Raw genomic sequence first — 16,835 nt, 5'->3', positions numbered from 1 at the left:
ACAGCATGCTATTAATTCGTTGTAAGTGGGCATCAAGAGTATTGAAGGTCATACTAGTTCATGTGTGAACTTTTAACTACAATTTTAGTTTTTCTTTTAATTGTACCATCGGGACATCGCCGAACCGTACGCTCTTAAAACTTGATGAGAGTCGTTGATGCATTTTAACTTTGAATATTCGAACTAATTAGCTGTTCAGCAAGGACAAAATCAGATTTGTAATATCGAAGGTGTACTGTCCAAATAACTTATACGAAATACAAAGTATTTTTCGTGTAAGGATCAGGCAAAATGTGTATAAGGTGCGGCATATGAAGAAAAAAAAAACCAAAGATTTTATTGCATCCTCCAAGTACTTATAACTTATATCTTCCAAAAATAACCATCAAATGGTTATTAAAGTTTGCCTTTAAAGATACTGATAGGTCAAAAATTAGTTGAAATGCACTGCATTTTTTCCTTATATAAACAGTAAAAAAATATCTACGTCACAAATGTTTCAGGATAAATTTTAATAGCTTTTCTGTTGTTTTCTAGATATATATACAGAATATATTTGCGGGAACTAAGACCAAATCGAGAAAAATAATGCCTGATTCTTACATGCAATAGTACTTAAAAGAACGTAGTGGGTATTAACTCGGTTATATCTGTTTAATTACCCTTGCCAGTGGGAAGGTTGAAACTTACAATTAATGAAAATTTCGCTTCATTTCCTTTAAATGTGGAATCAAATCATTAATACAGACGCGAAACCTTTTAAATCAGCTCAAATCAAAATCTAAAACTCTAAAAACAAACAAAACAAAAACAAAAACAAATAAAAAAATTAAAAAAATAAAACCATAGATGTGTTATACAGAAGGAAAGTAAATGAGAAAAGGACAGTTTTACAAAGATAGAAATGCATTCTATTTTATCCAGGTGATCACGACAAGTAATATGCGAAAATTTTAATTTGTTCAATACAGGATCTGTGCAGAAAAAACACTCTTGATCATTCTTACAATTTCCGATAACAAACGCCAGTTCATAGTCATCTTGTCTAATCTGATCCGTAACTACAGGTCGAAATCAGATGATGCAGGCGGCAAATCTAATCAAAAGTGATGAGACACTGGTCAAGGAAGACCTCAAATACATAAAAAATTTACATGCAACCAAAAAAACCAATCAACTGGTCATTATTAAGAATAACCAATTGTTTTAATGCATTGCATATTTATACTGCTTGTTTATTTGTGTATTTTTGGATCTTCTTTTGTACTATCACTTCTGGTAGTCCAAACTTTATAACAGGAGGAAAGGATCCAAATGCTGAATTTTGGGGTTCGAGATGCAATAAGAAGAAATAAATCCCGCGGACTGGAGGCGGCTGAACACGGGTCTTATCTTAAGGAAGAAATGAGCTCAATTCTCCCATTTTTTATTGACAGGGAAAAATTTTCGTTATACAAATGTAGATTAAAATGACAAAACATGTTAATATTACGGTTTTTCAAAAAGTTTTTACTATAACTTATCGTTGTCATTGATGTCTAGAATTAAGTCCTGGAATGAACTTATCGAAACTGTTCACTCAGACATTTTTACACTAAATAACTACCTTTCTCTAAGAATTTGAAACGATGATACAAATTCTTGTCGTTAAACTACTATGAAGCTTAAAGATCTTACAACTAAAAACAACTTACTACTCTTTAATAACTCTTCAATTACCTCAAAAACTGGAGCTATTTGATTTTCCAATTAAGTTGGAAAGAGTCCAGGATATTGAGATATGGCGAATACAGGAAATATGATATATTTATCACACATGCACTTTGAGTATAAACCCAATCTTTTTCTCTCTCGACAACAAAAAAGTTACTAGTCAACCAAAACCCCTTGGGTACCACTTGTTATGATAATTTTCTGCATGTTTTCAAAAACACACGTATGTACAATGTTACAAAAATAAGTAACTTTTTCACACACGTGTATGATCATTTAATTTTCAACAAACAATATAGTATTAAAACTAAGGTCATGCATACTGTCAAGCAGTTGACATTTCCCCAACCTTTGTTTTAATTTCAAAAAAGAGCAGTGAGATATTAAAAACAATTACCTACAGTTTATCCTATTTTTCTTAAGTGTTTCGTCTTGATACATGTATGTCTCTTCATTATGCCTTTAAGGGAAGCTTTTCTAATGCAATTATTTCGAAAATCTAGAAAAATTCTGAAAAAAAAACATACTCAATATTTTTCATGACTTTGTGATATTTCCTGGAATAATAAACACAACTTTTTTTTCGAATTTCAGAGGGTATAATTAGGTTTTGCAAATAATCATGAAGTGATAAGAAATTAGGCTTCATGTTTGTATAGTTTTTATTAAGTGATGTTGACAGCTGCTTCATACTACACATACACATACATGTACATGTACCAGCACCCGAGCAGTATTTGTTTCATGCTAAAATATTGTCTGAGCACACAAAATGGTCGGTTTACAATTTTGTTTTCTTCTCACAACATCTTTTAAATGATGACCACTGATAAAACCACTGTATACATCAATGAAAAAAATGTAACGGTGTCTTTGATGAACGCAATATGTTAAAAAGTTTAAGACATAACTGTACTCGAAATTCATGCAAATATACAAGTATTTTAAGTATAATAATGAGGACATGGAAGTACAGAAACCCACTTTTGGTGAAAAGTTTTGTTACACGTACATATATTTTTTCTAGCAAAAATGAGCAAACCATTGCCTGGCAATGTTTGATTATTATAACTATCCCTGGTTTTACTGGCTTGATTAAACCAGTCATATATTCACAGCACTACCCGACTAGATCAGATCAGGCATACCTAATGCCTAGAACTAACCAGTCCTATAATCCCAACACCAACCGACTAGATTGAACCAGTCATATATTCACAGCACTACCGACTAGATCTGATCAGGCATACCTAATGCCTAGAACTAACCAGTCCTATAATCCCAACACCAACCGACTAGATTGAACCAGTCATATATTCACAGCACTACCCGACTAGATCAGATCAGGCATACCTAATGCCTAGAACTAACCAGTCCTATAATCCCAACACCAACCGACTAGATTGAACCAGTCATATATTCACAGCACTACCGACTAGATCTGATCAGGCATACCTAATGCCTAGAACTAACCAGTCCTATAATCCCAACACCAACCGACTAGATTGAACCAGTCATATATTCACAGCACTACCGACTAGATCTGATCAGGCATACCTAATGCCTAGAACTAACCAGTCCTATAATCCCAACACCAACCGACTAGATTGAACCAGTCATATATTCACAGCACTACCGACTAGATCTGATCAGGCATAACTGATGCTTAAAACTAAACAGTCATATAATCCCAACACTTTCCAACGACTACACCTTACTATTCATGTAATCAAGCAATAAAAACTATCGATGCCGAAAATGTTTTCCTCGCAAAGATTAAAATGACACACGTACATGCAATAACACGTAAGATGAGTTGAACATTTCTTCAAAATGTATTGTCAGACTTGTCACCAAGATATATAACTGTGGTGACAAAACAACAAACATCTCAACTTGTACCAATCGAAATATGATTAAATAGGGACGACTATTTGATTCTGAGGAGGTGGCTGGCAGTTTTGTAAATAAACATGAAAAATAAATAGAAAATTATGCTGACCATCTTGTTTAACTGCATCGTTTATCTAGTGATGTATCATTTGCAAATAAATACATTTTCTGATTCGCAATAAAAAAACTTATCTGCCCGAATCAAAACGCCACGAGTCCCCATCAAAATCAGATGACTGTGCCTTTATGTGATAATGTGTTTCAATTAATTTACCGAGTATTTAAAAATGTAAGAGGAGGTCAAATTCATGCGTTTTTTTACGATTTAGATCTTTTAATGTCCTTTTAATATATCAATTGAACGGAAGACAGTACTTTCAAACACTGAGATTTTGTATTGCTGCTTAGTAACAGGTCCATTTAAAAGCTGCTGCACGATCATAAAGAAAATAGACGACATGAGGAACTTGGAGATGGAAACAATTAATATTTATTTCGTTATCTTTGCCTTTTTGTTGTTTATCATTTGTGAAGGTAAGTTGGAAATATCCAAATATATATTTATTTACATATATATTTTTTTACGGAAAGCATAATTTTTTTATCGAAGAAGTATTTTAGTGAAAGCATTAGGAGGGAAAACTTTCGAGAGATTTTCAAAGATATGGGAAATGTCTCGCTTGTCGATTGTTTGAAATACAGCTGCGTAATATTTCCTACTAAATGCACTAGCGGAAGTTTCATTTTTGCGAAAACTTAGTTTCGACCGTGCATAACTATTCATATGACTTCCATATCAGTAAGTGATACGAAAATATAACGGGATGGAGAAAAGGATGTTATGGCTTATAAGTGCATGGCTTTGAATTGTTTTCCAGAAAATAAATTATTTTTCTTGTAGCTGTGTCAAAGACAGCATTTTCACATATTTCTTAAGGAAAAATTGGGAACCTTGGCTAAAGCGCATCTTTGATAAATCTGCGGATTCGTCATGGAACAGGTTATGATACAGTTTAGTGTACAATAAGGGAAACCAAACTCCTGAGAAGGTGCGTCACATTCATAGTCTTGTATTACAGTCGTATTGGTTCGATTGGTATGGCTCGCCGTTATAGTCTTGTATTACAGTCGTATTGGTTCGATTGGTATGGCTCGCCGTTATGAAATTTATTTTCTATTTACTGATATCAATAAATGAATTATTTACACTAAGGATTAATTATTGATATCAATAAATATGACTTACTTATTCACACATTAAAAACAGATACCAATAAATGATTTATCAACATCTTAACAAATATTTTTCCACTCGTTAATAATAAATTATTGATATCAATAAATTGTACAATCTATCAGCACGTTAATAGATATTTATTAACATGTTATTAAATAATTTATTGATATCGATAAATGGCGAATAAATTCCACAACAGCTTGCCTTATATTAGCATATAGTAAAGGGCCTCGACTCCGTGTTTTCATAATACAGGATGGAATGATGATATTCTCTACCATAAAATACAAGACTTATCCTTATACTTTATCTTCTTGTAAAACATTATGACTGAATGTATTTGTTATTTTTAGGTTACAACTATGATAGTAACGGCGCAGGTAAAGCAATAAATTTCGAAGTTATCATGCACTGTGTAAATTACTACCGATTAAAAAATGCACCAACGTCATTTAAATAATGAAACGCTACTTAGGTACCAGTAAGAAACGGAACGAATTTTCCCAAGCATACGGGCTATGTTGTCCAGAATGGAAATTACAGATTTAATATGAGGAAGGTGTAACCTGTAAAGGACGAAGTTGAATATATAGATATATTTAAAAATCTTCTTAATGCGTTTCCCCCTCTTCCTTTTACTTCTTAACGCCTCATAACACGTCTTGTCGCTAATATGAATAAGTAAAGACTTACTCTAATTGCATGTTGGAAACAAAAATAACGTACCTGATATTAAGTAGTTATTGAAGACAAGATACGAAAATATAGAACTTTGTATGGGAAGTTCCGGAAGACGTGACTTCTTGTCAGACTGAAACCAGTTTCTCGATGCTTCCAAGCTATGAATTAAATTCGCATTAAATACCGTTATGTTCAAGAAAACCAAGAATCCGAATAGATCTGAAAGCAAGTTATTTCAAAAAAAGACACCTAAATTTTCTCAAAAAAAAGGCGGATAGAAAATTTGATCGTAGCCCACCCCTCACTAAAAATCAAATGGTTGCTCCCTAGTTCTCATATGGCCATCTCGTTTGAAATATTGAATAAAAATCCATATTCGATAATTCAAACTTGTGAATGTCGATAGAAGATCTATTTTTTCTCGGATGGTGCTGACAGGTTTTGCCAATCTTTCAGCTCACGCGACTGCTATAAATAATATTCAACACTCAACAGACATGATTTTACTTTTTTCATTTTTTTTTAACTCGAATCAAACAAAAAGAAAAACCATAAATACACGAATATGGTTTTTAATGAACTATATATGGATGAAAAGTTCGTATTGGTTGATGTACACCTGATATTTGTTTTGACATACACGTGAATGATGCACGCGTGTAAACATGGAAACAAAAAGTAAGTGCTTTCTAGTTACGTTGATAATAGAATTAAGCAGACTTCTTTGTGTTTTATGAGCTAAAGACTATGAAAATTGTTGTTTTAATAAAATTTATTTAGATCTTGATAATTTGGGGAAGTTAAGACTGTAAAAATACGTTTAACAATAATATATACTCGTTTGAAGGTTTTTTTCCGACGCAGTTGGTGTAGTTTCGCTTTTTTACCCTTTGACCTTTAAGACGCTCTGCCATGGAAATGCAAGTCACTTGATCGCAATTCTGTTTCCCGATTGGCCAAATACTGATAACTTATTGGCGTTCGAAAAAACTGTATCTACAATTGAAATTGCGTGCCATGTGTTATTTCTTGAATGAAATGTAGAAATTAAATTATAAGTAAAAAGAATAAAATTTTACCGTGTCGGTTTTTTTTCTTAAATATACTTGTTATTTGATTTTTCGGTACAGATTGGACAGGAACATGTAGTAGTGGTGCAAAACAATCACCAATTAACTTCATACCTAGCAGCGCAACTGTAAATAAATCTCTTGGATCCTTTACATTTACTAATTATGACCAGACAAATCAATACAGCGTGATAAAAAATAATGGACACACAAGTAAGTTTATGGTTCTACTTTTATACATCTGTGGGGCGGGGTCCTTCCGACCACACCAGCTAGTATATTGTGATAAAGAATAATGTACACATAAGTAAGTTTATTGTTTAACTGTTTTACATCTATGGGATGGGATTCTTACGACCACACGAACCTATATTGTGTGATAAAGAAGAATCGACGCCCAAGAAAATTCAGGGTTTTACTATTATACTTGTACATCTATGGGATGGGGTTTTTATGACTACAATAATAATTATTATGTGATAAAGAACAATAGACGCCTCATTATTATGTGACAAAAATCATGGGCGCCCAAGTAAGTTCACGTTTGTACTGTAATACATCTATGGGATGGGATCCTTACGACCACACTAACCAGTATACTGTGATAAAGAATAATGGACACATAAGTAACTTTACGGTTCTTCTGTTATACATCTATAGGATCCTTTCTCTTCGTTAATTATGCCCAAACCAACCAATAATGAACCAAGAAGTAATTTCACGTTTTTAATGATGATTGGGGGTTTTTACGGTCTTGACTATCCTTACGGATCTCGCACGACCGCCCCGCCCTTTACGAGGATTCTGTTAGTAATGCCAGTTAGTAGTAAAAGGTAGCGGAGCCCAGCCTTCGGGATATCTGACCGAAGAACTCAGAGTTGATCCTACTAGCGGCTGGGCTGCTATGTTGACGCTCTGGCTTACTCCCTTACCCCACGTGGGTCCGAGAGCGTTTCCCCACTCTAACTGTTTGGGAGTACGTCAACGTGTAGAGTGAGCAATGTTTCTAATGTAAGAACATCTAATATATGGGATCCTTATGACCAAACCAACCAATGACAGTGGATGTACCAAGGTAAAGTCAATACATCTAATATAATATATATAATGGGATCCTTTATCTTTACAACAAAATTACCGAACACTAATCCGATTCATAATCAAGTCAAGTCCAAAATAAATCTTGCAAAATAGATATTACACCACTGAAGCCGCTGGTGCCGCATGGTTCTGACTGGGTACAGGCACTTCAAACGAAATGGTGGATTAAATCTAGATTTTATAGCGCGCTAAACCTCCCTCTTAAATTGCATCGTGACTATACCAGTGGTGATTAAAAAGCATTAGCATGCTATTGTCAGCATACAAGTAAGTTGAAAAGAAATTGGTTGAATGCAGAAAGTTGTTGAATGCAGAAAATTCTGCGGTCTTAAAATGACGTCTGACTTTAAAAGTAGTACTTGTATGTAGGATAGTCTTTGTCTTTAGAAAAGACAATTCACCCATGGTAAAACAAATCGAAATATCTGACAAAAGTTATTTCAATACAAATATTATTTTTATTTTAACATGCACTATACGAATCTTAACAACTTACTATTTCCTTTCTTCTTGTATTATGTCATAAGTTGTATTGAAAATTTCATTGACAAGTTTCCATACTTATGAGTTTTTTTTCATAAAGGTTGATGCAAAAAATGTTCGGCTTTAGAAATCTGAAATTTATAAAGTTGTGCCTTGCTTCTTTGCAGTACAGGTAGATATAGCCAATTCCAACGTTAAAGTGTCTGGCGGAGGCCTTGTTCCGGATGATTACATACTGGCTCAGTTTCATATACATTTTAGTAACATATCATCCGAAGGGTCGGAACATACGATAAACGGAAATCAGTATCCATTAGAAGTAGGTAACATAGACGTTCACACACTATCAATTTAATGTATTGAACAAAAATGAAAAACCAAAATAAAAAAGAATAAAAACAAAACAAAACAAAACAAACAAAAACAAAAACAAAAAAAAACAAAAAAAAAAAAACTTAATTGTGTATCTGACATCTGGAATATGTAATATGGTCTAAAGAATAGCTGGTACATATTTCCTAAACTTCACAAGAAACCATACAAACAACGTTTCATAGCTGGATCTGCAAAATGTACCACCAAACCTCTTTCAAAACTTTTAACTTCTATACTCACAACTGTCAAAGAGGGTCTACAGTCCTACCACAACACTTGTTACTCCCGTAGTGGTATTAATTCAATGCGGATCCTGAAAAATTCGAAAGATCTTTTGGAGACAATCAGTTCAAGACTATTATCTGAATATAATAGCATTAAAACCTATGATTTGTCAACACTGTATACTTCTATTCCCCATACTCAGTTAAAATCCCGACTTAAAAACATTATACATCGTTGTTTTTCCAAAAAAGATGGTACACCTAGATACAAATACATAGTTCTTGGTAGAGATTCCTCATACTTTGTAAGAAATAATTCCAAATCATCTTCCAAATATACAGAGGAAGATGTTTACAAAATGCTGGAATTTTTTAATCGACAACATATTTGTCCAGTGTGGTGGACGTGTTTTTCAACAAACGGTCGGCATTCCAATGGGAACAAATTGTGCTCCTTTACTTGCTGACCTATTCCTTCACTCTTATGAGGCTGACTTTATAGCTGATCTGATCAGAAAGAAAGAATATCGTTTGGCTAGATCCTTCAATCTCAGTTTCCGCTATATAGATGACGTGTTATCTTTAAACAATCCTAATTTCGGGGATTTGATACATCGCATCTACCCAAAAGAACTTGAGATAAAGGACACTACAGACGCTGTGAAGTCAGCCTCATATCTTGACCTACACTTAGAAATCGATGGTAAAGGAAAACTATTGACCAAACTTTACGACAAACGTGATGACTTTTCATTCAGAATTGTTGACTTCCCTTTCATCTGTGGCAACATCCCTTCGGCTCCTGCGTATGGAGTGTTCATATCACAACTCATACGTTATGCCAGAGCTTGCCGAAACTACGCAGACTTTTTGTATAGCGCTAGAACTCTAACAAATAGGCTTCTGGAACAGGGTTATGTTGCTACAAGATTGAAGTCATCACTACAGAAGTTTTATGGTCATCATCATGAACTCGTGGATCGTTACGGTGTATCCATCAGCACCATGAAAACTGATGTATTCAACGGGTCATAGTTTTCCTTTCCTGGTTTGTCTACCCCGGACTTGACTTTTTATGAGCAACTCGGCGGGTGTTTCTAGAAAAGCAGAGGACGCTTACCCTACCGGTGCACCTGGTCCATGCTCCCAATTTTCAGTGGAGTCCGAGTTGCTCATTTACTTTTGTTACTTTGTATGTATGATTTTAGTTACTTTATGTTCTTTGTTGTGAATGTCTGTTTTCCATGTCTGGTCTTTGTCCCTGGATTACATTCTTTTGATTACCGCTATAGCCTTGGTTCCCTTGATTACTCTTTAAGCATATGCTTCATTCAATTTATGCATATGCGTAAATTGAATTTGTATATGCTAAATTATATATGCATATGCAAAATTTGAATTTTGCCTATGCTATATTATTTATACATAGGCATAATTCGAATTATGCATATGCATAAATAATTTATTTTAGAATGAGCTGTATTTGAATTAAGGATATGCTTCAATATTTTAGCATATACACATTTCTTATTATGCCCGTGCTTAAACATTTATACATAGGTATAAGTCGAATTTTTCTTTACACTAAAACATTTAAGCATAACCTTAATTCGAATCAATAATTTAGCATATACAGAATTCGATTTTAACATATGCATTATTATTTAAGCATATGCATAAAGACGTATTTTTGACCCTGATACTGCGGCATAATTACGTGTAGGCCTCCCTTTTCATTATTTATCAAACTCTGTCCTCGAATTTAATATTCTTGAATGACAAGCGTTTTACTTCACACAAATCTTTATAAAGAAGTTATTGTTGAAAGCATTTATGATTACTCTTTTACATGCATGTGGTTTAGATTCATTTTGTCCACTACGGTAACTCGCATGGTGATATATCAACAGCCGCGGCAGCTACTGACGGACTTGCAGTTCTCGGGTTTCTTTTTGAGGTAAAACTTAAACATTACAAATCTAAAAAAAAGCGAGTTTTATTCAACTTGAGATCAAGGTTCAAAGTGGGCTTTTACCATTATCATTGTACTATTTCTTGGGCATTTCAAATGCTTCTATTTTATTTTATTTCTAAAAGAAATCACGATTTAACCAATAAAGGACATTATAAGAGGACATAATTTAAGCTTTTTAAAAAGTTGTGACATTCAGCATCAACGCAACGCGGTAACAAGCTTTTTTTTAAAAAAAAATCTATCAACAATTAGCTGTCACACGTAAATTGGACGGCGGCAAAACAAATCGCACATGCACAGTTGCAATTTTAAGGGTCTTGGTTATGCAACACTAATTCAACCGCTGAGATTTTAGACAGTAAAAGTAATTGTACACTCATTGTGTACAACTAAACTACTGTATGCAACAACGAATGAAAATAAGAATAAAAATATTCAAAGACAGGTTCCGTATGTTAGATTTTCATGACTCTTCCATGCAAATAATTTGGGCCTTCTCATCAGTAAGAGTAAACGAATACACAAAATCACACATGTCGACCTAGTCCAACATTTTTTCACTATACATACGATTTATTTTGTATGCATGTTTACAGTTAATTTAGTAGCGCCCAGTCTCGAAACAAAACTTTGCTACGAATAAGATAAAATGTTGCTTTTTTTGGCTGAAATGTATGATAATTATCGATTTTTACGGCATGTTGATAGGTTCAGACATACAATATTCTGCTGATTTATTTAATGTGCTTGGTCTAATATTGTTGTTATTATCTCAGATACAGAGTAGTGACAATGCAGCACTGAACTTCTTTCTACAGGAGATATCGAGTGTACCTAATAAAGGTATTCTTAGGTTCTCAATCTCATTTTAAGATCATTTGTGCAAGTACAAGTGAAACTTGCCTAAACCGAACCTCTTATAAACTGAAGGATTTACAAGGTTCAAAATACATGGATATTAATATGCATAGATTTCTGGTTACAGTTGATTTGTTTAGAGTTTTGCTATGGCAGGTAGTTTTTGCTCTTTTCTCTAAATAGTCGGTACACACTTATCATACAACTACATACGGGTCACTAGATCAGATATATCGTTTTTGAGATTTATGAATATATTTTAATCCGTTTTTGTTATTTTTTTCACTATTGTGTAAATAAAGATGGTGTAAGGAAAATAAAGGAATTATCTTAACTTGCAGATGACAGTACTTCCTTAAATGGACCAGCAATTAATAGTTTATTCACGGGTATTAGCTTGACCAAATATTATCGATACAGTGGAAGCCTGACCACACCAACGTGTGGTGAAGTGGTCCAATGGACTGTGTTTGACGACAAAATCAAGATTTCAGAGACACAGGTAATTTAGATTATATTAGCCTGGCACCCTATCCCAGCTCATCCCTGTCAAGATGAGAGTAGAAGAGAAACGGAGTTGGACTGAATTATTCGGGTTTGAATCGCAAAGTTCTTTAATGAACTACCCTGATTTGTTGTATTTCATGTTTGTCTGTAGCAGTTGATGTTAGCAAAATCGACAATGCAAGTGCGCATGTATCTGTCATGTTAAAGATAGCTAAAGATGTAACAACTGAATTCATATATTTGGGAAAAAAATACAGGCACATAATCAAAATATCTATTCTAAATAAGTGAGTCATATATTGTTAAGACAACATTCTCTTTGTAGATGAACCTAATCAGAGCCACATATCTTGACAACGGAACCACGCTTATTGGGAAAAATTATCGAATGGTACAGGATTTAGGAGCACGCACTGTCCACGTTTCTTTCGAAAACTCGGCCATTCTGATTAGTCCTAGCTTTACAATACTTACGGTTGTGACATTATATTGCTTAAACTTTTTTGTCATAGAGCGCAATATGTAGAAGATATCATGATTCCCAATGCAAGTCTATGATCGTCATCATTTGTTTTGAAAAAAAAATATTATAAATATAATATTTCATGATGACAATCCTTTTTGGGGGGGATTTAATATATTAAATCTGTAGAATATCATCTAAAAGGTATTAATCTTATATATAAACAGCATCATCATTTATTTTGTTGCATATGTAAGTTCTTGTTAAATAAACATTTTGATTTATGTTAAACCTTTCGTTCGCAAAATGTCTTTAATTGATTGAAGTATACTTTTTTCGAGCAAGATATTGTTATAGTAATGGTTTTTATTTATTATTTTAAAAAGTTATCTCAGTACTTTCCAGTATCAACCTAAAGTTGGTGATGTGAAGAAGATTAACGGTTTATAATTAAGGTCCATTTGAGGCATAATAAGTATAAGCTTTAGCGAGCACGTTTATAATCTTAATTTTACCACAGAGAGTGGATAAACAGTTGAAATCAAGGAAGAACTGAAGGAGAATCGGTTTCTCCTATGAAATCTGTAGAAAACTATGTAAAATGGCGGGAAATCTTTCAGGAAGTCAGGTGCATCCTTAATCACCGGCGTAGGATGGCAAAATAATTACAATGCTTATCAGTAGCATATGTAGATGTACATGATATTACATGATATTACATTTACAACAATATGAAGAGACTTTCCATGTAGAAACCAGGCAGAACTTATGGTATGGGTGAAACAGGGAAAAAAATATTCCACCATATTTGATCCGATGTATTTTTTTGAATCAAGAGTGAAAGACCATTTGTTCAAAGTTCTTTCAAATTATGCATAGATCAAAGACTTTTTTAAAGTTTATAGTGCTTTCTATGCATTTTACCATTGCAAACATTCATAATTAGAAAACTTTAATGCGATCTTTAACTGATGATTTTTTTAAAGAAACTCCCCGACTGAGTCCTCCATGGACCCTTCTTAAAAATCGATTATATTTCGGTACTCGTTATACGTAATACGGGCAAATTATGAGTCTCTGATAAGCGCAATGGACAATCGACGATTTTACAAACAACATAACGAAAAAAGAAATGCAATAAAATTATATATGCTCACCGCATGGTTTATACCAATTAGTCAACACAATATAACTACTGTAGTTCTAATGGCTCCTTATTTATACAAAACAATTTGCGACTATAGCACTGATTGGCCCTTCTGTAAAAGTATACAAGTATCTCTGAACGGCACGAACACTACACAAAACAACTAGCACGTACCAAGTACCTACGAAGCAACACCAAAAAATATTGAAATTTTGCTTTGCTCTTTAATCACTTTAAAATGTAAATTCTTTTTTTATAATTCCGGACAACTGCCGACTAATACTGAATTAACCCGTCCAACTCAGTCATTTACCTTCACTTATTATTTTACCTCGGATGAACGGAATGAAATGAATGAATGAACATAATTCATTTTGAATAACGACTTTGCTATTCGATTTAACAATTAAAGTAATTTAGCAGACATTATCTGCTTAGGTAAAACACATAAAAAATTACAGACAACCATTGAAAGTCTACACGTGTACCGAACGACACTGAAAAAGAAAAATCTCATTTTTTAATATATAAGATCATATATGAAAAAAACCACAGTTCATATGTATCAGAGACTATGCTAAATGTCAAAACTTAGATTAAAATAGCTTTCCTCTCACTGGTATCAGGCAAGCTTCGTCGTGCCAGGAATATCCCCACTAAACTGTCTATGGTGAAAAGGAAGTAAAAAAGTGACGAAACTTGAAAGGAGAGGGGCAATACAATTCATCACACACAAGCAATACACAAAATATCGTAGAAATGAGAAGCTGAGAAATCTGTTACAAAACTTTCAAATACACATGGCCTAAATATACGATAAAAAGAAGAAGACGAGTGGCAAACCTGAGAAGTGGAGACGCGGTACGTCATCATGCAAAAACAATATACCAAATACCTTAAGTATCCCCTTCAATAGAAACTGTTACGTTATCAATATGCATCTTCTAACAAACTACTAAGTAGATCGGTAAACAGGAAGTAGATGAGCGACAAACCTGAAAAGGGGAGACACGGTACAAGCCTTTTATGCAAAACCAATAAAAATATCTAAGCATTCTCTCCAGTAGAAGCTGGGAAATCTGCTACAAAAAAGTGTAACGGACAGACGAACAAGGTGATTGCTAATAGCCCAGCCCTACTCATTGGAGTGAGAAGTGAAGGTATAATAAACCAATTCACAATGCTGTACGCTTGATGCCAAAAAACATACATAGGTATTGAGTTCAAATATATACACAAAGTGTTATTTTCCAACCGACTTCTAAAATAATCTGATAATCTAATACTTCGCATATTAATGTAAAATACCCAATCTCATTTGCGTTCATAAAATTTCTTTGGCTCGAAATTTCTTAAAATTTTATTCAGTGCACTTTTTTGCGCTTAAGCCTTATTCTTTTCGGGGGATGACAGGAAATATTAACCTAGTAGTGTATTTGGTAGACATTAACGTTGCCAGACACTGATTATTCAATCAGATAACGAATTTGTTTTTTTTTTCAACGTCCTTGAATTATTTTAGCACCATTCTCGTGAACATCCTTGATTTATCTACACAATGAAATTTTCATATATATATATATATATATATATATATATATATATATATATATATATATATATATATATATATATATGTATTTTTAAAAACAAGAATTATAAAATATCGATTCTGGATACACTGAGCATGAAATACAAGCACGATTATTTTTTAATAATAATGTTTACCATACTCGTGAACATCCCTGATTTATCTACACAATGAATTTTTTATGTATATTTTCTTTAAAAAAAAAACCAAGAATTTTAAAATATTAAATAAAATGCAGGTTACACTGAGTACAAAATACAAGCACGATTATTTTTAAATTGTAACTTTAATTATAATATTTAATACAAGCATTGGACTTGAGCGCCTTTTCTGTATTTTCATTACAAATATATTTAACAAAAAATGAAAAAAAAAACTTGATATACAAGTATTCGAGATCAACAAGATTCAAATCGCGTAAATTGTTAAATGTGAAACCCATTAGTTTGATTATCTCCTTTTGAATTCTTTGACAAAAAGTATATATTTCTTCGCGAATATCTATATATGATTTCCAAATTTTCTATAAAATTCCATTTAGATTTTCATATATATTTTCTTAAAAACAAGATTTATAAGTTTTCGATGCATTTGAAATATGCTGGTTATACTGGTAGTAACATGCGTGTGCGATTTTTGTTTAATATTAATAATCAATACAAGCATTGGACCTGAGTGCCCCTTTTGTACTTTCTATACCAATATATTTAACAAAGGATGTCCACGAAGCAAAGCAAATAATTCAGAAAAAAAGCTTGAAAATACAAGCATTTGTTAACCACAAAAAGATTTCCACCTGATTCAAATCGCATGAATTGTTAAATGTTAAACCCATAAAGTGGATTAACTCCCTTTGAATTCCTTCGACAAAATGTAGATCCAGTGAGCAGTGTTTCCACGAGGAATTGTGCATTCGATGCTTTAACACGTAAAATACGTAAGTTTGATTATCTCATTTTGGAGTTCTCGGACAAAAGTTATACTCCTTAACGCACATCTACAAATGAAGCCAAACCTTCCTGTAAGGTTTCATCAACACCCCTTCAGCGTCTTAGGAGAAGTTGCGATTTTAAGAAATGTGGACAAACAAACGGACGGACGGAATGACAGGCGGAGACAGATAGGGTTATTCAAGTGTACCCCGAAAAGTGTTTAATAACAGCCTAACTGTACTACTTAGTATAATGTAGCCAAAAACGTATTAAATTTGCCAGAGTTCTTTGAAGAGTTTGGTGTTTATTTAGTAATTGAAGTTATATGATGTAATAAAATTCTCAATAGACATGTAAGCTATAATATTTTGTATAAGGAACATGCAGAGACTATTAATGAGTTTTTTACAATACAGTTTCCATGTAATCGTTACAAGTAAAATATCCTTATTTGTTTATGTATATGACCACCTTAAATGCTATGAAAGGATATACATATACATATACATACATACATACATATATATATATATAATACGTTCAAAGGCTTCATAATGCGCTTAATGGAGCATAAACCAAGGGTGG

At 33.2% G+C, this 16,835-nt stretch overlaps 1 protein-coding gene across 1 annotated transcript; it reads left to right on the top strand.

Moving 5' to 3' along the window:
• Nucleotides 1-4,064: 4,064 nt before the first annotated feature.
• Nucleotides 4,065-13,030, top strand: LOC148628919 (carbonic anhydrase 4-like). Its single transcript, XM_088571572.1, has 9 exons — nt 4,065-4,140; nt 5,197-5,223; nt 6,655-6,807; nt 8,346-8,497; nt 10,642-10,734; nt 11,529-11,595; nt 11,952-12,112; nt 12,443-12,508; nt 12,986-13,030. The coding sequence occupies exons 1-9, from the start codon at nt 4,065-4,067 to the stop codon at nt 13,028-13,030; spliced, it is 840 nt and encodes a 279-aa protein (XP_088427698.1).
• The last annotated feature ends 3,805 nt before the right edge of the window (nt 13,031-16,835 follow it).

Source organism: Perna viridis, chromosome 1, assembly GCF_037379345.1.
Source record: "Perna viridis isolate PV_CMFRI_1.1 ecotype Kerala chromosome 1, ASM3737934v1, whole genome shotgun sequence".
NCBI lineage: Eukaryota > Metazoa > Mollusca > Bivalvia > Mytilida > Mytilidae > Perna > Perna viridis.
The sequence above is the reverse complement of the archived record's forward strand: the minus strand, read 5'-3'. Positions and strand labels throughout refer to the sequence as shown.